The 26,525-nt window shown below is 41.4% G+C and overlaps 1 protein-coding gene and 1 non-coding gene across 4 annotated transcripts in view; one reads left to right on the top strand and one right to left on the bottom strand.

Moving 5' to 3' along the window:
• Positions 1-2,849: 2,849 nt before the first annotated feature.
• trnas-aga (transfer RNA serine (anticodon AGA)) lies at positions 2,850-2,931 on the bottom strand. Its single transcript has one exon. It is a non-coding gene; the product is annotated as a tRNA-Ser (tRNA).
• Positions 2,932-3,637: 706 nt separating this feature from the next.
• Positions 3,638-26,525, top strand: part of LOC116720784 (nucleosome-remodeling factor subunit BPTF) — a 43,085-nt gene continuing 20,197 nt past the window's right edge. Inside the window, exons 1-17 of one of the 3 annotated variants that reach the window (XM_032564209.1) lie at positions 3,638-4,548; positions 7,777-8,599; positions 10,850-10,901; positions 11,001-11,169; positions 11,768-12,019; positions 12,239-12,415; positions 13,236-13,418; positions 14,016-14,191; positions 14,353-14,532; positions 14,615-14,796; positions 15,007-15,138; positions 16,878-17,007; positions 17,480-17,615; positions 18,618-18,881; positions 19,708-21,724; positions 25,722-25,846; positions 26,138-26,266. In XM_032564209.1, the coding sequence (XP_032420100.1) occupies positions 3,987-4,548; positions 7,777-8,599; positions 10,850-10,901; positions 11,001-11,169; positions 11,768-12,019; positions 12,239-12,415; positions 13,236-13,418; positions 14,016-14,191; positions 14,353-14,532; positions 14,615-14,796; positions 15,007-15,138; positions 16,878-17,007; positions 17,480-17,615; positions 18,618-18,881; positions 19,708-21,724; positions 25,722-25,846; positions 26,138-26,266 (5,689 nt within the window). In that variant the 5' untranslated portion in view covers positions 3,638-3,986. Of the gene's footprint in view, positions 4,549-7,776; positions 8,600-10,849; positions 10,902-11,000; positions 11,170-11,767; positions 12,020-12,238; positions 12,416-13,235; positions 13,419-14,015; positions 14,192-14,352; positions 14,533-14,614; positions 14,797-15,006; positions 15,139-16,877; positions 17,008-17,479; positions 17,616-18,617; positions 18,882-19,707; positions 21,725-25,721; positions 25,847-26,113; positions 26,267-26,525 lie in introns of all 3 variants that reach the window. The other 2 variants (XM_032564210.1, XM_032564208.1) reach the window with 2 other exon arrangements.

Below are 26,525 nucleotides of genomic sequence, written 5' to 3'. Positions count from 1 at the left end.
TGAAGAGACGCTGATTTCTGGTTCTTAAGGTTCTGATGGGTCTGATATACAGCAGCACACTGCGCCACGACGGACACTTTTTTTTTGTCTTTCGATGTCCACAGTATCCATCCTCTCTTAAATTATTCAGCTTATAATGCGCGTCTTTTCACTCACGTCTGTATTTTAAAAGCGTTTTTGCTTCTAAGGACATGGAATCGGGTCGAGGACGTTTTAAAAAGACGCGGGTTGATAGCAGCTCACCGCGGCTGCGTAGTGTCCGTCTCCAGGCAACGGTGAAGTTCAGCGTCGGTCCGTAGCGTTCTGGGGTCCTTTAGCTCCCGCCACGACAATTTAGCTGACCTTAATATTTCCTGTGTTTTATATTGGTCATTATTGTTAAACTTAGTGCTGACGTGTGTATGATAGGCGTTTCTATCGGACAGTTATGTATCGGTTCAATACGGGACGCACATTTAACGGCCAAATATGAGACGACTCCGTATTTTACGGGAAGGGTGGCAACCTGTTTCAGGGGTGCTGAGATACAGTTTTAGGGCCTAAACAGGCCTAGATATGCCACTGTTGAAGAAAAGTTTGCAGGAACAGCTTTCATACAAAGAGCTGAACTGCAAGTATGAAAAAGATGTTTCTGGACTGAAACAAGAGGTGGAAACATATCAGAACATCTTGGACCAGGAGAGAAAAGCCAATTCAGAAAGAGCAAAGCAGGACCTCCAGCAAATTGGCGAACTGAGAGCTGAGAAGGATTGTCTCTTTTGACGAAATGCCAAAACAGTTTGAGACGATGCTGGAGAAATTCCGTGGGTTGGTGAAACATTTAAAATGTAGCGGATCTTCTCTGCAGCAGAAGGTGGAACATCTTCAGCTGCATATCACTCAGGAGAAAAAAGCTCACCTGGAGAAGTCAAAGGAGGACATGGCGCTTCTCAACAACGCGAGAGCTATGAATGCCGCCCTCCGAGAAAGTATGGGTAAAAAGATCAAACTCCTGCAAGAGAAGGAAAGGGATGCACAGGTCGAGCTGGAGAGGATTAAAGGTTTATACCAGGAGTTAAACTGCAGGTACGAAACCGATGTTGCTGCACTAAAAGAACAAGCAGAAAAATACCAGCAGCAGATGAGTTGTGAGAAAAGTCTTCATTTGGAAAGAGCTAATGATGATCTGTAGCCTGCCGACACTCAGAGCTGAGAAGGAAGATCTCCAGCAAAAATCCGCACAATTTGGAGAAGGTGGAAGACCTGCAACAGAGGAACCACACTTGTGTTGGTCACACAGCGGTCAGTAGACTCTGTACACGGGAAGCTCGCTTTCACCATCGAGAAAATTTAAAAAGGCAAGTTTCCCCTCATCTCCCTCCAGCCCCCATTAACCAACTAGAAAACAGATCCCTTCCTGACCCAATTCAATAAAACATTCAAACGATAAGATGAATTTGAAATGAAAAAAAAAGTGGGCAGCGCAGTGATGCAGTGGTTAGCACTGCAGCTCACAGAGAGGATGTGTCAGATCTTTGCTGTATGGAGTTTGCATGTTCTCCCAGTGCTTGTGTGGGTTTTCTCAGGGTGCTCCGGTTATCCCTCACATCTCCTAAAACATGTGGGTTAGGTCAATTGGTCGATGTAAATTGCCCCCAAAAGGGTTCAAGAAAATAGCGATATAAATTATTTTATCCTTATATATTATTTTATATTATTATATTATAACTTGTCAGATTTTTATGTTGCACAGGAAAATAATTGTAGTTTTCTTTCATTTTCGATTGCAGTTGGTAGTTAGATTACTTGCACACAAGAGGGCAGTGTAGTGTTAGAAGAGACTGGTGTGGTTTAAAGCGAGAGGTTTGATTAATTTTAGCCAGACACCTGCATGTTTTGCTTTTAGCTGCAATTTGTTTGGCAAATATGATGTTGGTGTGTATGCTTTACATATTTTTTGTAAATTAGGGAGACAAATATTAATTTATTTGATTGATTTGATGTTTTCTTTTCCTTCTACAAAATTATATGCACAAATATTTGTTACATGTAGATAGATTTTTTTGAAAATGTACTGTTAAAAATCTTAAGTCAATGCATTTAATAACTTTTTTAAGATTATTAGATTTATTAAGATTTATAATGAATGTTTATCATTTAAGAATATCAATTTGTAACTCATCAGCCAAAGAAAGAAAGTGTTGTTTAGGGTCGTCTGCTTGGGTGCCACGCCTCGCCAAGCTTAGGAAGAGAAAAAATAACTCAACACATTGAGTTAAAAGTCCTTGGGCTTTTTATTCTTATAGTTTTAAACACCACTAGACAAGATGGAGGAAGATAAGAAAATCAAGTTGTGAAATAAGTGTGTATCATCATAAATTGATACTTTAGCTTGACTGAGACAAGACAGCGGCACTGGGCCAGTGAGGAGAGAGGGGACACAGAGGATGGTGGCAGCAGAAAATCCTGCTGACATTCCAGTGAATTAATGACGTAGAGCTTCCAGGCACAACAGAGGGACGACACAGAATCAAGAGACTGAAAACGGGCGCCACATGGCTCAGTTGGAGAGCAGGCGCACCATATGCAGAGGCTGCACTTGTTCCCGGTTCAGATTTGTTATCTGTTTTTCATTTTTAGCCAAAGTAACGAGCCACTGTAGAAGGTCCAAAGTATTCAACTGTATTACATTGGGTGTGACTGTAAATGTTTGACTTGATTGGATTTGAATGAATTTAGAATTGGATTCTAACGCGCTGTATATAAATTGAAGTTGTTTGAGAAGCGTAATGAAATGGCATAATATGGTATAATTTTGGGCAAAATAAGTAGATTTCTTTATTGGCTGTGATAATGAACGGAAAAAATGTCGTTGTCGGCAGGATTCGAACCTGCGCGGGGAGACCCCAATGGATTTCTAGTCCATCGCCTTAACCACTCGGCCACGACAACTGTTATCATACGTCATCACATATGCCGCAATAATCCAGATGGTACCACGTGTTCAATCTTCCTATTGACTGGATTTATTCATATGTAAAAACAACGTTATTGATATTAGGCTGTGTCAGAAAGCAAACTTTAGTTAGCTTGTCTGTTGAGCTGCTATTTAGAAAGGATAAGAAACACATTGTCAAAATGTAATTTATCTATGTAAATTCAGTAGAAAATAAAAAGGGATAATGCAACTGTGTAAAGAAAAAAAAATAACTTTGATATGTGAAAGTGTGAGTGGGATAAACTTTAATAAGTTCTTTAAGTCCAGCTCAGTGTCGTTCGCTGCGCCGTATGAGACGATAATGGCGTCGGGGCTGAAAACATACTATAAGAGGTTATTGCAGTACATAATCAACGATATATCTGGCCCACCTGTGTTTGCATCTGTTCATACACGCGGTAAGCGGCTAGTTAAGTGCACTTAGCGTTAGCATGGATAAGTAATTTTATGAACTACGGCTATTGCGTCTGTTGTAGAATAGAGTCACGTGACCGCGAATTAACTCAGGTTTGGCAGCGTCAAGCTGGAGGTGACCGTCACTTCTCCGGAAGAGCTCCAGTAAACATGTTAAAACTTCATAGTTTCAGACTTCTCCCTATATTGATTTTAATTTGTGGGAGGCGTAATAAGTTGTTCAAATTCATTCAGTTAATGATTCTTACCTTACTGTGCTATTTTCACGACTATTATCAGCTCCTAAACGCTAATGGGAAAGAGGCTCACTTCCGGTTTCAACGTTACTGCTTGAGTGTAACTTTACGCAGCTTTGAGGCCTGCTGTGTTTTCAACGGAGGGAGAGTCGAGAAGAAAAATGGCGTCTGCAGGCGACTCGGAGCGGGACACCGGCCATTCAGTTTAAGCTTTCCTCCTTCAAACCGAGACCCGGGCTCTGTGGGGACCCATTGAGAACCGTCGCCGGACCCGCTATTGTCGTCCTCCCCGTTTTTCTCCGGAGTGTGCGCCTCTTCCGAGCACCGAGATTGAAGCGGAACGTAGCTTCTCTCCTACAATGAGGGGGAGAAGAGGAAGGCCGCCCAAACAAGCAGCCGTGATGCGGGAAAGCTCACCGGGGCCAGTCCGGGGCTCTCGGGGTGGCAGGACCAGAGGGATGCGTGGACGGGGAAGAGGCAGAGGACGGGGCCGGGGACGAGGAGGAAGTGGCGGTGTTTGCAGCATCGGTTCTGTGGAGGTGGATACGGATATCTCCGGCCGAGAGAACTTTCATTCGTCGCGGGGCCGTAGGAAAGTTGGAGCCTCCATAGCAGCGGCTGCAGCGGCATCGCGGGGCAGAGGAAGGGGTAGGGGGTCCAGAGGTGGCCGCGGCAGTAGAGGCGGAGTGAGGCGACCTCAAACCAAGGTGGTCTACGACGACAACAGCGACGAGGAGGACGATAATTTAAGCTACCGTTCTGACGAAGACGAATTGAACGACAATCCGTCGTCGGATCTAGAAGATGAGGAGGCCTTGGGAAACGAGTCTGACTATCTGGAGGACCTACCAGATGATGAGGATGCCAGCTACTGTACCGAGAGTAGTTTCAGGAGCCACAGCACGCTCGGAAGCACCCCAGGTACGTCGGTCTGCAAGTGCACGCAGTTAAGCAGGGCACGTTTGCAGCACTTCAAGTGCAAATTTTATTTTTAGCTCAAAACAGAAACGAAGCCGCATTGTTCAAAATGGAGCTGGCACTCAGAAACGGGCCTTTGTTTACCGTGTGCTCCGCGGTCCGCTATCCTACAGGTCTGACCCCGCGCTCCGACGGGCTTCGGCGTTTTTAACTTTTGTCAAATCAGCACACGTTTTGTTTTTGTTTTGGAAGTGAACGTGCTCCTGCTGATTTTACTTCGCGTTCTCTCGCGCCTCGTCTGTAATTTGTTTACATAAGCGTGGAGGGACAGGATGTATGAACTCTCTCGTACACTTTATATGAATTCCATAGAGTTTATGTACAGTAAATATTATTCATTGAAATTTCTATTTTTGCAAACGTAGTAATTCTCTGGGCGTTGTTTCTAGGTGTAGCTTACAGCTTTAAATGCATTTAAGGTTCTTAATAAAACTTAATTACTCTTCGCAAAACAGGTGTTACAGGTAGAACAATTTCTCGCCATCATTTTATTTTCACAATACATCAAACTTCACGCTGTTACGAACTCTGTTTTAGATTCCATTATTCATTTTTACCGACTACTTGATTCTATACATGATATTTAAAGCAGGACATCTTTTTTCCCCCCCCACATGTGGCAACCTCTAATTTATAAAGCGGCGCACCGTAACCATAGTGACGGTGCGAAAGCTTGCCTTTTTCACGTGGACAGTTATGGACACTTACGTTGATGAAGGCGCAGCTCAATTAAGATTATTTTTACGTAATATGGTATTTACTAATGCGACTACGGCAAGTAATTACACACGAGTTTTCTGTGACCTAAATCTTTTTTTTATTATTATTATTTTTCAGCGACACACGTGATTTCTGTTTTCTTTCTGTCACACTTCACCACAGGATTCGATGAAATGGTTCGGGGATTACACACATTTCTGTCCCGTTCCAGCGTGACCAGGATGTCTGATTTATATACAGTATATTATATGTATGTATGTATGTAAATACAGTTGTCATAGGCCTGTCAGGATAACAAATTTTGCTGGACGATAAATTGTCCCAGACGTTATTGCGATAAACGATAATATTGTTGTTTAGAGACCATTTTCAAATAATGTAACGGTAATGGCATAAAAATGCAAGAACACATTGTTAAAGGTCAATTAACTTTAAATCCTAACGCTGGACCTGGGATATTTTAAATGGAAAACATTATTTAAAATATCCAAAATAAGTAAACAAAACAACAGAAACAACAAATAAAATGAAATTTGAAGTCTCTATAAACAAAATTGTCCTACAAAAGAAAGGGCTATATGAGACCAAAGCACCAGACTGTTAAAACCTTTATCATCCGGTTTTTAGTCGAAAGAGAAACGATAAATCATGCAAATAGAAATTATTGAGCTCGCTTTAATTTAGCAAGTGATTAATTGATTTATTGTTTATCGTGACAGGCATTGTCATACTCAAGTATCATGGCTTTATGAGAATATTATTTAAACCACAATGGTTATTGAAAAGGAATTACCTTTCGTCAGCAGTGAGGCCACAAAGGTTGGCTGTGCCCACTTTTTTTTTTTTTTACTACATTCAAATATCTAATGAAGGGCATATTGACAGGCGGGCTTAAAGTATTCATACACCTGGTAGATTCAGATTTGAAGTAATGTTTTATTTTGACTGGCATATTTCCTTTGACTGAAATTTTTGTTATGAAGAATCAAAAGTATCAGTGGAGACAGGCAACAGTCTTATTAGTAATTTGCTTTTCCAACCATTATTAAGAAGAATAATATGTTTTTTCTATATGCCATATTTTGAACATAAATAAAAACATGGAATCATTGTACCTTTGTACATTATTATTATAACTTTTTTTTTTGGAAAATAACTTTTTAATTAAATTCTTCCAAAAATAAGAATAATTCAGAACCTAACTGCTATTATCTATTGGCCGTGACTGTGTCTAGAATTAGAAACAAAGGCAGGCTGATAAACCATGTCGCTGCTGCAGGTTTTATTGATAATTCAGCTATGTTGTCTAACGGCAACAAAAAAATAAAAATAACAATCGACTTGCCTTTTTTATTTTCTAAAAAAAATTACAGCTCCACATTTATGTGAGTGAAGGATTAACTTGGTGATCCCTCTAAATCAGGTGTTTGCTTTATCATGCATATTTATAAAACGCCAGGTGTCTAATCAAACCTTTTTGGGTTTTTTTTGAGACACATTTTACTTCTGGAAATTGCAGAGAAGATGTGACATTGAAAATGATTGTTTTGCTCCAGCTTGTTTGGCATAAATGTTCCTGTTTTCTGTGAAGTCTCACCTGCAGCATATCACCTTTTCTGTTCTCATCCATAAAACCCTAAAACACTCAGTGCCAGGTGTGGGGGGGTATTTTTAGCCCAGCTCATGCTTAGCTGATAAATAAAATTAGGTGTTAAACTCATCTCAACTGTTTGGCAACACAGTTGATCAGGGCTCTGACTTGGAAAATACCGAAATATATTAGGTTTTTTTTAAAAATTATTTTTAATAACAATTATGTTTTTTTTTATTTTTTTAGGCCTGTCGTGATAACAAATTTTGCTGGATGACAAATTGTCCCAGAGATGATTGCGATAAATGATAATATTGTTGTTTTGAGACCAGTTTCAAGCAATACAATAATAATGTCATAATAATGCAAGTACGCACTCGCAAATATCAACATACTTTAATTTTGTAAAGAACACTTGGCACTGAATCTGGAAGATTTATTAAATATTCAAAATAAATAAACAAAAAAAAACATAAATTAAATGGATTATGAAGTCTATTTATTTATTTATCCACCAATTAGTGCACAGAGAACAAACATTACCGTCCAACAAAAAGAAGAATTGATCTCTGTTAACAAAATTGCCTTTCAGAAAATATTAATCATCCAAATGAAAATTTTTGAGTTCATTTTAATTTGTCTTGCGGCTAATTTAGTTATTCCTTATTGTGAAAGGCCTTCTTCTTTCAGCATCTACTTGTTTATTAAAATGTAACTAAGGCAACTGCAATCACTCATTGATTTTGCTGTATGTCTGAAGAGGCTGTTAGCATTCAGGTATTGCAGTGTATAAGAAGGTTACCTTTGGTATTGCATCCTACCCTTCTCTCTCCTGACGAGACTCTTTTTACTCTTTGCAGGTCGTAAAAGGAGTCGTGCTCTGCGGCCTCGCTCTCCGCCTCTCGAGGCGAAGGACATTCCTTCTTTGGAGCTTCCCAAGTCCTCCGAGGACCTCCTGGTTTCTACCTCGCAGCTCCTCAACGTGTCCGCCGTCTACGAGGTGCTACGCAACTTCGGCACGGTGCTGCGTCTCTCCCCGTTCCGCTTCGAGGACTTCTGCACGGCGTTGTCCAGCCAAGAGCAGTGCACGCTGCTGGCTGAGACCCACATCTCTTTGCTCAAAGCGATCCTCAGAGAGGAGGACACGTCCAACACCACGTTCGGTCCCGCTGACGTCAAGGACTCGGTTAACTCCACGCTGTATTTCGTGGACGGCATGACCTGGCCGGAGGTGGTGCGGGCGTACTGCGAGAGTGACTCGGAATACCGCCACATCCTGCCCCTCCTGGAGAACGAGGATTACCCGTACGAGACGCTGGAGAGCAAAGTGAAAGTCCTCCAGTTTTTGGTGGACCATTTCTTGGCGACCAACATCGCCCGCGAGGAGCTGATGTCGGAAGGCGTGGTTGCGTACGACGACCACTGCAGGGTGTGCCATCGGCTCGGCGATCTGCTGTGCTGCGAGACGTGCTCGGCTGTTTATCACTTGGAGTGCGTGAAGCCTCCCTTGCAGGAAGTGCCGGAGGACGAGTGGCAGTGCGAGGTCTGCGTGGCGCACAAGGTGCCCGGCGTGGCGGACTGTGTCCCTGAATTGCAAAAGACCAAGCCCTTTCTTCGTCAGCTACCGGTTGGCTTTGACCGGCACCATCGTAAATACTGGTTCTTGAACCGCCGGATTGTTGTGTAAGTTCACAGTGTTCATAAGCAGCGACCTGTTTTCTAAATTCAAGTAGGATTCAGAAGAGTCAATGATTTCAGTGTTGCACACTGTAAGTAGAATGTATCAAAGCAAATGAAAGTTATTAGTACTACTTGCAGAAATAAATTTGGCAACAAAAACATTCAAAACACAAAACTGTACAGCTAATCTCAAAATTATTCGTACTCCTAGCAGATTTTTTATGTTAAGGTGACCTTGAGTGCCAAGAAAGGCACGGACAAATAACATGTAATTTTAAATTTTGATTTAAGATTACTTTAATTTTACCAGAACCGTTATTTTTGACAGGAAATTGGATGGATTTCTGTCAAAACGACAGTAAAAGGACGACCAACATTGAAAAGAAAAAAAAAAGATTATTCACATTTAATTTTTAAAATACCACCTCGAAAATTATTTGATATGATCTGGTTTAACTCAACCCTTTGACTGAGCCATTCCAATGAACCACTCACACCAGAACATGTTGGAAAAATTAAATACTTTCAACCTAAATCTGCCAGCGGTATGACTAATGTTCAGGTTATGTTTTTGTTTTGCTGCATCCAGCTGCCTAAAATTCATGGAAATTGAGATTGGAGCAGATGTCTGCAAGGCAAGAGTCTCCAAAACTTTCAGTGGCTCCCATAATTTTCTGGCTAACATCCGGTTTTCCTTAAGGTCGGATTTTTCCATTCCCAGATTTTCAGGGATGGTTGACCAATTAGAAATAATCTACTGCAGGTTCTTAGCTTTAAACAAACAGAAAACGGTTACCTTCTGTACATCGAAACATAGTAACCCTTTTCTGCTTTTTGTTAAAGTTGGAAAAAGGAGGACACCAAAATAAACTTTTTTTTTATATTAAGTATTTATGTACTATTCCTCCATTGATCATGACAACTAGAGATGCACTAATCAGGCCTCTTCTGACCGACACCAATACCAAAGGGCTCCAACAAGGAAATTAGACGACATTTTGCTGCCAGTTCATTGGTGGACTCTGTAGTTTCGAATCCAACAAAACATGGAACAACAAATATAACCCACTTTAGACATTGAAGTAAAGATTCCTAACTAAAACAAATGTTTCTGTTGGTTGATGCTTCAATCGACAAATGGAAGTGAGAGTTCTTTGCTTTAGAATATATGTACTAAATAACAAAATTTCAGCTTTTTCAGTATTTGGCCAATAAGGGCTAATAAATGGAAAATCATCTCATTCTGACCTCTTCTCACAACAGTGTTAGTCTGACCCCATCTTCTGAGGTACTAACAAAAAGATGTACAAGCTGTAAAATTTGGGAACAATATACGTTGTTTCATTTAGAAACAGGTAAACAAGCTTCCTTACAAAGATAAACTATTAATGATGTTCAGTGAACCACCAGTGCCGGATAATTCAAAGAAAAAAAAAAAACAGCCTCAGGTGTTAAATACAGCAGTGGCATTTTGACATCTTTTCTAGAATCAGTCAACAGTCTGGAGCCAAAGCAACACCTACAGATAGATGTCTGTTCAGTTGACGGAGATCGCTTCTGTTTCTATGACATGAAAACATGACAGAGTCCCTTAATTGCATTACAATACCCCAAAATATACAGTACACAAAAAAGTCTGTTACATTACTTGTAAAATATTTCTTACAAGCAAAGTAGAAAATGTTTCCAGTGCTGGAAAGGAGAAACTCAGTACTTAGTTGGCAGCTGTAGTGTTGTATTTGGCTGATTAAATGAAGCTAATGTATTCCTTAATAACTGCTGTAAGAGTGCAGCTCCGATGCAACTTTTTCACTTCCGATACGATGCCGTTATTGCAGCTTTTAGAATTGGCCGATACCAATGTTGACCCGATACGATATCCGAACAAATCATGCATGCTACTATGACTTATTTTGTAATGTGGAATGCTACAAAAAAGGCTCGATCAAGTGATTTTACTCAGAGAACAATAGTCAACAACAACAGGTATGAGAACAACTGACCCATTTATTACAAACAGTCGGTCTCCGTGCGGAGAGGACTAAACGCTTCAGTTGAACGTTTCTGTCAGCTTATATTGGAGATTTTAGATGCAGGTCGATGACTGAATGTTGCATGAATTGCATTGGGGATCCTCTGGACTTGATAAAGCTCTAGACAAGTACAGACCATTTACCGTTTCACCATTCTATAAACCCATAAACAAATATAAATGAAAGAATACTATTGTTTTAATCGAACTGTCGTCTCCAGTGAGGAGGACGGTGAGCAAGAAGACAAAGCCATCTGGTACTACAGCACAAAGGTAGAGATTCGGGTTTTTCCCCTCGTAAAGAAGTTCATGTTTGTTTTTAAATTTGTTTTTGCCATCATGCTTAAGTCTCCCACACTCTGCGTTTGTCAGGTCCAGCTGGCCGAGCTGATAGACCGGCTGGATAAAGAGTACTGGGAGGCCGATCTGTACGCAGCCCTCGAGGAGATAAGGGACGAGGTGCACACTCACATGGACATCACCGAAGACCTCACCAACAAGGCTCGCGGCAACAACAAGTGCTTCCTCACCGCTGCCAACGGTAAAGAACGAGAAATTCCTTAAGCTGGTGGACTTTATGATTCTTCTTGTCTTTTTTTTTATTTTTTTTTGATTATTTAATTTATGGTATGTTCTCTCATTGCTATCAAATGAGTGCAAAAGATCAATTGTATTCATCTTTTCAAATTATTTTCAGGTTTAAATCAGATCTCAGTCTTTCTGTCCCTTATGATGCACAGAAAACCTTTTTTTCTTTCACTTTTTCTTTTGCCTTTTTTTCCCTTTTTCCTTAACCTATATTTCCAAGAGGTGTAACTTCCTGTGTCCACCTCACCACAGACATGGTTTCATTTTGACTAAAGAAAACAATAATTGAACACTTTATTGCCTCTGGCTTGTCAGCAATATTTCTGCACTAAATTTAAAAAAAAAACAAAAACACACAAAACAATTCCCTTTGTCACAAGCAACGCTTTATTACTGCAAACTGATATTATAACAATAACTGCAGATCACTTTTCCTGCTGGCGTTAGCATGGAAGCAGAATACTAGCCTTCACCTTTTTAGCAGATTTTCCTTTCTGGACTTTCAATTTGACCATGTCTTAACATTATTTCCCTTCTCTGTTTCCACTCAGAGGAAATCTTGGAGCGACTGCGAGCTAAGAAGGAGGAAGAGCTGGAGGAGGTGAAGAGACGGGCTGCCGAAGAGGCCCAGAGGGCGCGGCTGGAGATGCAGAAGAAGGAGCAAGATTTGGAGAAGGGAGAAGAGGAGGCCAAGCCGAAGGATGAAGAACAGGAGGATGGCAAGGCCAAAGAGCGGTCAGCGGAAGACGACTCAACAAAAGAGGAGGCCGCACAGGAAAAAAACGATGGAGAGAAGAGCAGTGGTAGGTGTTTTGGAAAAAAAAAAAACGCTTGTAGGAACAAATTTGTTTTAGTAACTGTCTGATAATGGAGTAGTAGTGAATACTATAGCTTAATCTGATGTTGTGTTTTTCCTCTTAGAGGTAATTTGGCCGTATTATTCTCCCTCCATTGGCAGTTTTGTATTTCATTGCCCTCATGAAACATTCACATTTCACACTATTTCTGCTGCTGTTCTACAGTAAGTGGAGCTCCGCCCTCTAGCCAAGAAGGCGGCGGCGGCAGTGTCGGGGATGTACCATCGATCCCGTCGACTGCTTCTCCTTCACAAACCTCCACTGGGAGCGGCGGCCTGTCCTCCACTGTGGAGGTTCGGCTAGAGCGATGCGTCTTCGAGTCGGCGTCTAACAAAACTGAAGGTACAGTTTAAGTTTAAGTAGGACTATTTTTCTTAGTGTATCCGGAAGGCTGCAAAGGAAATAACTCTTGGCTTTCTTCTTTTATTTTTTGTAATCATCTTTGAGAGTATTTCTTTGCTGTTGTTGCCCTTAGCAACAACAGCTTGTTTTAGCTGTAATGTTGCTAAAACAAATAAAATTCATTTTGAGCTTTTCTGGAAAATGTTTGCCTTCCACAGTCAGTATCACAAGTAAGAGCTCAAATTCAAATTTCTTAAACCTTTTTACTCAATCCTCGTCGTCCCTCTTATTTTGTTTGATGCAATACTCAAAAGGTTTCAGCAGAGGGAGCCAAAGCCTAACTTAATTTTTACTGGCATGTGAAAGTTTCTTTTTTCACTGACAATATATTACTTGCTCGTTTACTCTTTTATTGCATTTTTAATTTATTGATTCTCTTCTTAAATAGATGGATAGACACACTCTATTTATCCTGACATGAAGACATTCATGTGTCACAGCAGCAATGAGCAATAAAAAAAGAATCAAATCACAATGAAAAAGAATCTAAACTATAACTAAAAGCTATAAACCATGTATAAAAATGTTTTTTTTTAAGAAAGAAGCTGTGATATTTCACCTAAAGAAATAAAATGAAAGAAATTACTTATATATGTAATTATTATTAAAATGTGCACTGCAACAATGCCAGTGCAGAATTAGATATTATTCTGGGTAAACTGAGAAAAATCAAATTGAATCTGCTACCTGTTTAAACATGCAAACCATTCATCTGTCAGTGCTAACAGCCTTTTTTTTTTTTCCTTCCTACTGCATGAAGGAAACCCAGCATCTGACTCCGTGCCTGTCAGTGGTGACGGCGTCCCCAGCCTGAGTCAGCCCTCCCAACCCTGTGAAGACAACAGCAACAGCAGCGTTGCCGGCGTCGCTGCCAGGGGCCCGGAGCCCCCAGACTTGGCTGATAGATCATCCCAGTCATCGCTGGCGAGCCTCGATGACGCAGGTCCGTCACTTATAAAGTCATACAAAGCATAATGCTTAATAAGAGGGCTGCAACTAAGTTATTTTAGCAATCAATTATTCTGCCGATTCATCGAATACAAAATATCGGCACGTTCTGCTGATTTTTTTATTTAACCACTTAGACCTATTTACACAATATTACAAATACGCTAAAAGATGCAAATAAAAAATGCACTCCTTTTTTAAGTAGTAATTTTTTAATAAAATTGAAGAGTGTAAAGCTAAACCTACGCCACTCGAGGAGTTTTGGATAAAACATATTTACAGATGAAGGTGTTTTTATCTTAATTAAAACGTGTATATATTTTGTACCATTTTTGCTTAATTATTGCTATAAATAACTTTGTTTTTCACTCCATATACTCCAGGTAATGATTAATTGATAACTAAATTAGTTGATAATTATTTCAATTATCGATTAATCCAATTAATCGTTTCATCCCTACATAATAACTGACAAAAAATTGCGATGCAAGCTTGTTACAGTCTGAATTTATGTATTCACAATACAAAACGGCATGTTTTACTACATTGACCTTCTTATTTCTTTGACTAAAACTGCTCACTGCATTTCTAGGGGACAGCAAAGACTCGACCAACAGCGAGACGGCGGGCGGCAGCAACAAGAGGTCTTCAGCGACGCGCATGGTGACGCGCCTGAGGAACCCAGAAAGCAAACTGAGTCAGCTGAAGAGTCAGCAGGTCGCAGCTGCTGTTCACGAGGCAAACAGGGGCTTTAAGGAGGGCAAGGAGGTCAGACTCAAACACCGGAGCAATATCACTCGACATATTTTATGTAGAATGTTGTCGAAGTAGGATATCACAGGGGAAAAAAAAAATCTTGTTTAGATTCATGAAAGGCGTGAGTTACGGTTGTTGTGTTAGCGTTTCTAAGGTTGCGGTTGTTTCTGCAGGTGTTAGTGGTGAACGCCCAGGGCGACATCACCCGGGTCAGCACCCGGAGCAGCAAGGAGGTGGTGATGAAGGGCACCATCAGCCAGTTCTTCAAGCTGGGTCAGGAGGGGAAGTACCGCGTCTATCATAACCAGTACAGCGCCAACGCCTTGGCCCTCAACAAGCACCAGCATAGAGAGGCAAATAGCGTTTTCGTCATTTATTTGTGTCCAATTGATTAGTGCATCTCTAATTTAACTTTTGAAAAACCAATCTGGACAGGACCATGACAAGAGGCGACACCTTTCCCATAAGTTTTGTATGACGCCAGCAGGAGAGTTCAAGTGGAACGGGTCCATTCATGGTTCTAAGGTTCTGACTATCTCCACGTTAAGACTCACCATCATCCAGCTTGAGAACAACGTTCCGTCTCCTTTCATGCATCCAAACTGGGCTTCACACAGGTAAAACCTGGAAAAAGATAACTTTTCTTTCTTTCTTTTTTTAACAAAACAAGAGGCTTTGTGAGTATTAATCTAGTTCTTTACTTTACAAGTAAGGTACAAATAGAGGCAAAATCAAAACCTGGGTGTTTATAGCCAAATTAAAATGTAATTATAATGTCTCTTAGAATTTAGGATCATGTAATTGATCTTCTTTGTTACTTTTCGTAGGACCAACTGGATCAAAGCAGTCCAGATGTGCAGTAAGGCCAGAGAGTTTGCACTGGCCCTGGCCATTCTGGAGTGTGCCATCAAACCCGTGGCAATGCTGCCTGTCTGGAAAGACTCACTGGGTCACACCAGGTAAAGAAATACTGCGCATAGAATCTGCCTGGAATGGAGCTAAAAGTACCACAGTTTCAGTGAATTTTTCAGCAGTGCGGGTTTTTTTGTTGTAGTTTTGTTTTTTTAGTCTGAATACTCCAGTTGACGATTAATCGATTACTAAGTCATTTGATGATTGTTTCAATAATCGATTAATCGTGATTAATCGTTTCAACCCTACACAGAATATTGCACCTTTTCACTTTTTATAATGCAATGTAAGCGAAACAGGTTGATATCAACTAATTAATCAGTGTGGCTAGCTGCTCAGATAGTTTGTTTTTTTGTAAGTGAGGAAGAAACGTAGTGCCCTCTTTCATCCAGCTGACTTGCAGTGCTCACCTGCATTTTCAATTTTCTGACATCTTAATTAATAAAAAATGTTTCTGGTTTTTAAATAACTTTGAAGTTTGAGTATGCTTCGTCACCAGTAAGGAACTCAAGCCTAACAGCATTGTATGTGTTCGGGACGTGTGTAAACCTATCATAAAACTGTGTACCGACACAAAACTACGCAAGGACAGCAGCTGAACATGTAGAAAACAATATTTCATTTTTGCATCGTCTGGGTTTATGAAAAGCCTAATTTAGGAAGACATCCTCGTAACAAGAACATTTCTCCTCATCACTGAAGTCCCAACTATTTCTTAAACTAGCTGACCAAACCTTCAAAAGCTTCAGAAGCCTAAGTAAGCATTCAGTGCATGTACACAGGGTATGTTCACTGAGTTTAGCGGGCAAAGTCGACGGTAACCAGATCCGCTCGAAAGGCCCACCCTAGCTGTGAGGCATAATATTTTGATTGCACGTCCACGACCAGCACCACCCAACTCTGCCTCTACGCCTCCTGCGACATAGGGCCCTTTCATAGAGGTGATTGTCCAGGGTCTCACAGGGTTGGGATCGGGATGTGTTTATACATCGCAACACTGATTATCGAGATAGTAGTGAGAAAAACTGCATTTCATAAAAGGGATTTTAAACAGAAGACCGGGTTCTCATTTTAAATGAAAGTCAAACTCGTAGTCTGAGTTGAAGAGGGTTAAAAACGCAGTCTAGAATGACGTTAGAGTGTTTGAATAAGTAAGGAAAATAAATGTATGGGAAATGATTTGTATTTCTTCTTCTGACTTCATTCCCTAGTCCTTTGTCTACATTTCCTTTCTTTCATTTTTCTTGTTTCCTTCCTTTTGTTTTTTTTGTCCTTCTTTCTTTTATTCCTTGTATCCTTCATTGCTTCCTTTTTCTTCTTTGTTTTCCTTCTTGTCTTGTCATTCTTTTCTTCCCTCGTTGTGTCCTATGCCACATTCTTCCTTGTGCTCTACATCACTTCCTTCCTCCCTCTCCTTTCATTTTCCTTTGTCTTCCATTCTGTCCTTCATTATGTTACTTGACATTGTTGTTCTTCCTTCCTTCTCCTTCTGTCCTTGTTTACTGTCCTATTTTCTTCATTGTGTCCTTCCTCCTTTCACTCTCTTTGTCCTATGTCACTTCTGAGGTTTTGATTCTGCTCAAACTTCATAGAGTAAATGTTATTGTATGTTAGAATCAGTGTACAGGACTGGGGCCTCTGGAACTTAAATTGTTCAAATTAAAGTGTGTGCAGCTGTTTGTGCAGTGCACCGCAATGACAAATCTCATATTTCAACTTTCACGTACTTGTCTCTTATGAATTGAAAGCATGAATATTTCTTAAGTAAAATGTGAAATACTTCCAGGTTGAACCGCATGACGTCCATGGAGCGTGAAGAGAAAGAGAAGGTGAAGAAGAGAGAAAAGAAGCTGGAGGATGAGGAGACAATGCAACAAGCAACCTGGGTCAAGTACACCTTTCCAATCAAGCACCAGGTAGTTAACATTGGGTTAATTTAAGGTGTACTGGTAGTTGTTTGAATCCTTAGTAATCTTAATGCTTGTAAAGATTCTGTGCTCTCAATTTACTCTTTTATCAGCGGTGAAGTCAGACCAAAACTCGTACAATTAAATATTCCACCCATGTCATCTCATCTGTTGTCTGAGTCAAAATAATTTGAAGTCTTAATATGTTAAATGACTTCAGAATGAGTCAGTCTGGTAAGAAGTAATGTGGTTTATGTGACCATTAAGGGCTCTTTGATATAGAAGGTCAAACACTTCTGTGAGTCATTTCCCTGAGCAATTTGGACTAAATATACCACTAATCTCTGAACATTTAAGCTTTTTCTACGAAAGCTTGCTTTTCTCGCTTCACAATTTTCCTTACATTTCACTTGATCAGTTGAGCTTCTTGTTCTTCCTTTTTTTTTGTTGATGTTTTTCTCATTTTACATCCCATATGTAGGTGTGGAAGCAGAAGGGAGAGGAGTATCGTGTTACAGGCTACGGAGGTTGGAGTTTTATCAGTAAGACCTACGTACCTCGGTTTTCCCCAAAGCTTCCTGGAAACACCAACGCCAACTACCGCAAAGAACTGGAAGGTCTGAAATAAGCCTTTCACCCTTGAGTCTTTGGTTTATGCACAAATGGTCAACACCTATTTTAGTTGAATATGTTGCTCGGATGTAAACTCTTACTCTTTCTCGGTGCCTATGTGCATCATTAGCAAAAGAGAGACATTAAAAAGGTCCTCATCTATGTCTACTTTAAAAATTATTTCATGAAACCATTAGACTTCAAAGGATTCTTGCTTTTCTAGTTTGCAAAAGTATTCACACTTCTTAGACTTGTCACTTTTTGTCATATTATGAACTTAATGTATTACATTGGGATTTTATGTGATGTTTCAAGCTCTGGACATTGTTCTATAACCAATTCCTGCTTTAAAGTAGTCCAGAACATTGCCCCTGCTGTCTTTTTTTTTAATTATTATTGTTTTCTAATTTTTTAGATTTTTTTTTACTTCTGCATTACTTTATTGTGTGACACAATACCAATAAAACACCTTAAAGTTTGTGGTTGTTGTATGACAATATGTGGAAAGGCACAAGGGCTATCAATGCTTCTGCAAAAGCAAAGTCTGGTGGTGTTACAACTCCTGCGACTTATTTTTGAAACGTTTTGTTTAACCCTCTATGGCATGGCGTTGCCCTCAGGCAACAAACCACATATCTGTACCTCACATTGCTCCTTTATTTTATTTTTTGGGGGGCATGATTTTTGACATATTTTTGTCCAAAAAAAAGTTTTTTTATGAATATAGTTTTTGTTTGATTTGTATTTCATTTCTCATAATCAGTGTAGAAAATCTTGGTGTTCTAGACCAATGTTACCCTGAGGCAACAAACCCAAATCTGGTTCCAGGAGGTGTCAGAGTCCGATTTTATGATTGACATGTAATTAGGGACCACCAAGCTCCCAAAGAATGCAGGAAAATATTTTTTCCCCCAAAAAATAAAAAGTCATGCCATAGAGGGTTAAGTTGATTAACATGACTCTGCTGCTGAAAACATGATCTCTCATCTGCTCATATTTTTCTATAGATGCTAAACTGGGCAAGAGATGTACCTTGTTGGACTTGAGTCGACGACCCAGTTTAGTTGCATCGAGAGCTCACGACGGTCCCGCGTCAAGCAGCGAAACCAAGGATCAAGAGTCCACGGGTCTCTCCAGAAAACCTGCTGAGGACGCAGAATCTACGGAAAGGATGGAGCAAGAAGAGAACGAAGAACCAGAAGAAAAGAAGCCAACGGGCTCACCTGTAAAGATGGAAGGGGATCCCACAGACTCCGCATCAACGGAACAAAGTATAGTGTAGTTCTCCAAAACTACCGCAATGACAAGTACTAAAACAGCTGCATGCTAGCAGCAGCAACGGTAGCATATGGAGTTTCTCATATGCATTATAATATACTTATCTCCATCAGTTGAAACACTAGTTAATTAGAGAGATAAAAATGAAAGAAAAACTTTATATTACCCTTTTTTTAAAAGATATTGTATATTATTGTATATCCTCCACACATAGCCGGGTCTTTCTAAGAATCAATAGTAATATCGTACACACCGAATGGGATTCAGAAAAGTTTTCATCCACATGAACCCGCACAAATTTGCCCCCCAACATTGTTTTAAACATCTCAAACCGACGGGGGGCAGAGTAGCGCTAAGCTAAAACCAATCGCATTGCTTCAAAACAACGCCGGCTTCCTCTTAGGGATTAAACATGGTGCCAGAAGGTTCATTTGTGTGGACAGATGGGTTGAACTAATTTAAATAGCAATTTAGAATATAAAGTTAATAAAACAGAAGGCAATGTCAATTGGGAATTGTGTCAAAGCAAGTATGTGGATATATTGGCGCGTTTATTTGTAGACTGTAATGTGCGGAACCTCAAATCTCCATTTTTTTTCCATATACACACGCAAACATAGATAAAGAGTTTTTTTTTTAAATTAAATTTCCACTTTGGTCTGAGGTTTAATAAATAATCATTTTTCCATGTTAAACAGAGTTTTGGTGTGGATGAAAGGCCAAAACGTATAAAAATGTATTTGTTTTAACAGATAACCAGCTACGTGTGGACCAAGTCTAAAACTTAAGCTGAAATGTGAATGCATTTGTCTCTTGCAGAATCCAGTATTCAGGAGCACAAAGCTGCCATAAAAGAGGAGCCTTCAGATCCTTCTCAGCGCCCCTTCAACTACGACGTCGTAGACGTCAGCAAGGGCTTCCTCACCCGCGTTGCTTACAAGAAGAAAGTGAAGACCTCCAAGCTGGACAGCCTGCTGGAGCGCAGAGTGAAGCAGCACACGATAGAAGAGAAGCAGAGACAGCAGGTTTCCGCATCCAGATCGCTGGCACCAGCGCCGGTTTCTCCCTGTTCAGCCCCCATCCCAAGCACTCCGATCCGGCCTCGGTCGCCGCTCAAGCCGCAGAATCTCGCACAGACACAACTTGTAAACAAGGAAGCTGTGAAAGTGGAAGAGAAACTTTCTACGGCACAAACGTTAGGGGCAACAAAAGCCGGAGGACAAGAGGAAGGAGAGCGTGCGACTGAACTCTTTAATCCTTCTTCTTCTTCTGTGTCAAACCGCAGCCCCAAAAACACTTGCAATACAGGTACAGGTGAAAGTTCACCACAAAGTCAAACTGCCTCCATGCTCCAGGAAAACTTGGAGGAAAGGACTATGGGGCATAAAGAAAACAGCTCTGAAGGTTCTGGACAAGAAGCTATTAAGCTGTCAGATGAGCAAGAGAAAAAAGTGAGGGGGTCTAATAGCTCTTTAGGGCAGCAAACAGCCTGTGTTGCATCAGATGTAATCAAGGCGGAACATTCTTTATATGCAGAGTCCAACTCTGTGGCAACACTTCCACGTGTTGTCGACCAAAATACCAGCGAAAACGGATCTCCTGTTAAAACCTCAGACTCTCTTGATTCTGCACACTCAGAGGAAAATGGCTTTGGGCCAGAGGAGAACCAAGGAAACTCGCAGGGCTTTGGACACAACGGAACCATAGGGGAAGACACTTCCAAGCCAGTTTCGCCTGTGCCTCAAGTGAACGGGAATGGCGGTTTGGTTAGCGAAAACGTACTGAGTAACTCTGTAACGAGCTTGAATAATGGTGTGCTCACCGACAGACCCCAGCCCAACATGAACAGCATCGGGAAGGCCGAGGATCAAAGGCTGGTGGTCTCGTCGAAGGATGGCGCACAGCAGAAGCCTTTAGTGAACGGAGACTTGACCTCGGTAAACGCTGCGGTCATTTTAAAAGGAAAAGAGGCACATTCGGATTCTGAGGCAGAGGGAAAGATAACTACACTGGACCAGAATTACAGCCCTCCGCCAAAGATGGCAAAGCTTGAGAACAGTACAGACAAATTTGGAGGCAACGCCGGGAGCAATCTGGAGAACGACAGCACCTCAGCTTTTTATCCCGAGGAGACCAAACGCGCTCCTGCCGTGAAGATCATCAGAATGGCTCCTTCTCCCATTCCTTCACCAGAGGAGTCCAGTCTGAGCGACGACTTTGCAGAGGAGAACAGCAACAGTGGGTCAGCGGATCCATTCAAGACCATCATCACTCAGGTAACCACAACCTCCACCACGACGACGGTAGTCTCCACGGAGACGAGAACGGCAAAAAGCCCTGGTGAATCCACGGCGTCTGTGGTGACGACGAAGAGCAGCGCAGTTTCGACCCTTTCCAGCATGACCAAAACGACAGTGACCAAAGTTTGCTGCTCTGGACTCGACGATCTGTCTGAAGACAGCCAGAGCAAAACACTGGTGCAGGAGGAGAGAACGACGCACTCGTCGTGCACCCGGGAATCTGGCGCAGGTGGTACATCTACCATGTTGTCTGTCTCCATGAGCCACGAAGAGTGTTTGACGACGAAAGGACGCGTGCGCCTTCTCAAATTCTCTCGCACGAAGAAAACGCGCTCCGACACAGCTCTTCCTTCTTACCGCAAGTTCATCACCAAGAGCAGCCGGAGGAGTATCTTTGTTCTGCCGCATGACGACTTGAAGGTGCTGGCGAGGCGAGGAGGATTCCGCGAAGTGCCGGTGTTCAGTTACAACGCCAAGCCAGCCCAGGATATCTGGCCGTACCCTTCACCCAGACCTACATTTGGCATCACTTGGAGGTAGACCTGCTACTCTTTGTTGATCAAGAATCACTTACTGTTCTCTAAGAACAAACACTAGGGCTAGCTTGTTTTCCAAGTCCATTTCATACTCTGAAGGCATTTTTCAGTGAAGTTAAGGGACACATTGCACACACAATGTATTTCTTGTGAAAATACATTTAAAACATACACTTCAGTAGTATATTTTTTTCATGCAGAACATTTTACTAATAATATGATGGTTTTACTGTTTTATAAGATTAAATCATGCAGATAATATCTTTGTAATTACATACAGTACTTTATAGAAGGATACCCCTTTATGTGTGTGTTGAAAAGCACATCACATGTGATGTAACAAGCACAAATGTTAATTTATTTCCTTAGGCTTTTTGACATTTTTATTTTCAGTCCCCTTTACTGTGACTCACCTTACATAAAATCCAGCCCGACTCCAAATGAAGAGTAATTGAACCCCATCCAGTGTTACCTGAACTGAACTAAGAATCTGTGACAAGATTTGGAAAAATGTGCGTTTACAGATGCTCTCCGTTCAATCTCATTGAGCTTGTGCTACTTTGCAAACTAGAATGGGCATTGAATGCGTTTTCCAAATCTGGTAATCATATCTGTAATTGCAGTGACAGGTGGTCCTGTAAAGTGTTCGTTTGGGGATATTGAATGATTTTGCACTCTGCAGTTGTCAAGTTTTTTGTATCATTTTCCTCACACTTTACACGTGTGCACTACTTTGTGTTGGTCACTTCCAAAAAAAAAAAAAGTCCTATAAAATACTTTGAAGTGTGTGGTTTCCTATGACAAAGTAGGAAAAACCTAATAGTCAGAATAATTGAATGCAGAACATTAAGAAAAAGGCTGTCATGTATAAATGGGAAACAGATGGATGTGGAACCACAGGACTAAAAACAGGTTAACCTGACTTAGAGCACACTTTCAGGTTCAATACAACTGAGTCCAGGCCTGGTTGTCTCTGAAAACCTTCAGTGTTTTGTATTTCAGCTCAACTTGATCTCCACCCTTGACAGTTGTAGTTAGATTGTCTGTACAGTTGTCCAACAATGTGAGAGTCCTACAGTGTAATGAATGTGATGTCGCAGTTTATATTACTTCTGTATCACAATTGTTGTATTTCGTAGACGCGGTAAGAAAGGTTAAGCTGGCTTCACATCACAAGATGTGATGTAAAAACGACAGCTGGTTGGTTGCGGCATTTCAGAAAACATGTTTAACTCGACGTCTTTGACTATGTGATGCTGTTTTCATTTCTGAAAGCCCGGGTTGTCCTAAACATGGCCGGCTTCACTGGTAATAAATGGCTGAGTTTATACTGGACCGGACCGAACCGAGCAAGCGGTGTGACGTTTGTAGTTGACACGAACGTCGGTGTCGTATTCTCCGAAAAATGAACAGTCTTAGAGGGATTGTATCAATGCAAATGCAGGGGTACTTCCTCCAAATCGTCAAGTTAGAGTTAAAAGTAACGCGCGCGATTCGCTTTTAAAAGTTTGCGTTGAGCGCGCATGTTCCGAGCAGGCGCAGTGACGTTTATAACCGACGCGACGAACGGCGGTGCAATATTTTCTTGAACCGAGCCTTCAAGGAGGGATTATATAAAAACCGGTACGGGGGGCGGGGGGGGGATCTGCTCTGCAAGAACACCTTCCACGTTGCGTGAAAGGTGTCGCGCGCGATTCGCGTCCAAATACAACAATCTTGAGGGGTGTGGCATTTAAGCTTCGTTTATAGTGGGCGAGTTGAACCGAGCACATGGCTCCGCCCACACGGGTCGGCTTCGCGAGCTGTCACTGGTGGGAGTCACCAGTGACGTAACGCAAACTGTACGATTTGAAAGGTGCTCTTGCAGACCAGGTACAGTTGTACTGATATTTATATAAACTCTCTGAAGGCTCATTTTATGGGAATATGGCTTCAACTTACGCATTAATGATAAACGCAATACCCAGGCCCGGCGGCATGGGCGGGCATTGGGGGGCATCGCCCGCCCACAGATTCAGCTGTGCCCCCTCTGGACTGGAAGCTGTTTGTTGTTTTTACCTTAGAATGGCCAACTTTCTGTTATTCCTATATTAATTTTATACAGTAGGGGCTTCTGCACTTCCCATATCTGTGTCCTCTGTCACTGTTTTCAGCAGTTAAAACTGTTTAATTGTTGTTAACACGCCGTGACCTGTTTTTCCGAGCCGCCTTTAAACGCAACATGAGCGCTAAGACGCTCGCGCTGGGTTTACACCTGTGCGGCAGGGACGAAGACCTGCTGCAGCTAGTCAGGTGTGTGTTAGAATAACGCCGCAAACCAGCAAAACGCAAAGAACTTCGCAGCTTCACCCCAAACTAACCGACTGAGTTGAGTAACGCGGTTGGATGCAGGTAATGTTAGCTAAAAGATGACTAGCTAATACCAATACAGCACGTTAAGTTTGCTAACAAGTAGCCTGTAGGCTACCGATGTTGTCTACGTTTAGCTGCGTAGATTAATTTCTGGAGCCGGGGCTGTAATACCGCTGTATTCGCTTGCGCGGGTTCAACGCGAACTTTCTAAAGCGCGAATATAACTTGTATATATTCGAGTACTACTACATACGTAGTACTACAGGTAGGCTACTACGACCACCATGACCCGGTGGTCGTAGTAGCCTAGTTAATTTAGCAATGATTAATCGCTAACTGGGATATACAAACTAAAGAAACTATTGAAAGGCCTAAAACCTTACAATATATATATATATATATATATATATATATATATATATGCATTTAAGATAACACATTTGTCTGTAAATATTTTTTCTCAAAACTCCTCAAGTGTCATAGTTATAGCTATTACCAGTTAAAATTCACTAAAGAGGACGCCCCTTTGCTGCAATTAAATGCATCAACTAAAAAACTTAGCCAGCTGTACAAAAATCCAGAAGTGCACAACCAGACATCTCAACAGTGCGCAGGTGAGATCCCTATAGGTGCCCCTTTGCACCCAGTTCAATTCGTCAACTATAAACCTAGTTTGAGGCTTAACCTGAGGATCCAAAGAGACTCTACGTAGGTGTAGATCAGAAAAAGAAAAAGGTATCCTCGTAATGTAAAAATAACAAACTTATGCACTCATTTAAAGGGCTCCCTCTTAAAATCACCTGCTATACATACAGTAAAAAAAGTGTCGTGTCAGAAAGGTGTATCCACTGTCGGTTTATCATTTGTGTCTCTTCCCTCCCATCTGCCGTTTGTGGTTTTGGCCCGTAGAGCCTACTGCGGCTCCCGGTCTCGTGTCACACAGGCTCCTCTGGTTGTTTTGACCAAGCTTCAGAGTCTCGGAGCAGACATGAATCACCCAGTGGTCAGAGAGGTGTCACCATGTTCACTTTCTGCACCGACCAAACCCTGCAGCCTGTGCATACTTTTCCACTGGCGGTCACACATGGGAATGTGCAGATCTACCAAACCCCATCCGCACTCAAAGCCCTGAGATAATCATGTTTTTGTAGATGTTCAAGATGTTTTTAATCACAGTGTCCAAGAGCCAAATTCATTGTCAGGACAGAATTCCCGGCCATAATGGCCCAAGCAAGATTAATGCCTTCTTCTGGACATCATCTGTGGATGAACGGCATCCTGTCGTAAATTTTCTGTGACTAAACGAACTGTGTGAAATAAGTGTTCTTTGATACGGTTTTTAGTGAGCAGCCATCCTAAACTTCAACTAGAGCTTGAAAGTATTTATTAAAAATGAAAGCCACTGCTGTTGGTTTGGCAGAAATATAAACAGCAGCGTTTATATTCCCAGAAGTCTTTTTTTTTTTTTTTATCTGCATCTTCCAATTACGTACGTGATTGTACAGCAGCTTGTTTTCTGTCACTCCGAGGGGAGTCATTACGACACCGGCATATAATGGAAACTTTGTCGTTGGCCAATTGGGCAACTGGAAATGTTTTCTCGCATTTGTGGGTGACTAACACTTCCTCTGGCCACTGGATCCAGGTACCGGCTGCAGACGGTGAAGTCCCTGGCTGGAGTGAGCCTCATGCTGAGGCTCCTATGGGCCTGTTTGAGGTGGGACGACATGGCCGTGAAACCGTCTGCCGCCGTAGGCACGACGCGTACAGGTAGACCCTCGAATGTGTCCTCAGTTTTTTGAAAATAAAAAAGTAAACAAACTTGTAGAGAATTGTAAATTGTTGGAAATTACCTCTCATATATGTAATAAGTATATTATTAAACTTATTCTCCAACTTATTCCTACTGTCGCCTAAAAACCAGTGAAGACATTCATTTGGCTGTTACTGTTTCTATGTTAGAGAGGATTTCCTCCAATTTTTTGTTTGTTTTTTTTGGGCGCGGGGGTCTCGTCCTCATCACCATACCAACCAAAGCCCTATCCCCACTCATTGCAACAGAGACCTCGGATACCGAAATCACCACCACCGAGATCATAAAGCGGCGTGACGTGGGACCCTACGGCATCCGCTCAGAGTATTGCATCCGCAAAATCATCTGCCCTCTCGGAGTTCCCGAGACGCCAAAGGGTAAATTGCGTTTTCTGTTTTAGTCATTTACACGATTCCTACACAGTCGTCTTGCAAGATCATGAGTTGATGAGACTGGTATTTTGATAAACAAGTTTGGGATTTTTTTCCCAGATAGCAGGGCAAATATTGTGCAGATGTAAGTGATTTGTGGCTAAAACCAGTGAGGTTTTTTTTTCTGAAAGAAAATTTCTGGATGTGAATTAAAATCTGTACTCTGATCATTCAGTGACAGACCTGCCAGTCGCTGACTTCGCTC

Source organism: Xiphophorus hellerii, chromosome 5 (assembly GCF_003331165.1).
Source record: "Xiphophorus hellerii strain 12219 chromosome 5, Xiphophorus_hellerii-4.1, whole genome shotgun sequence".
In the NCBI taxonomy this organism is placed as follows: domain Eukaryota; kingdom Metazoa; phylum Chordata; class Actinopteri; order Cyprinodontiformes; family Poeciliidae; genus Xiphophorus; species Xiphophorus hellerii.
The sequence above is the reverse complement of the archived record's forward strand: the minus strand, read 5'-3'. Positions and strand labels throughout refer to the sequence as shown.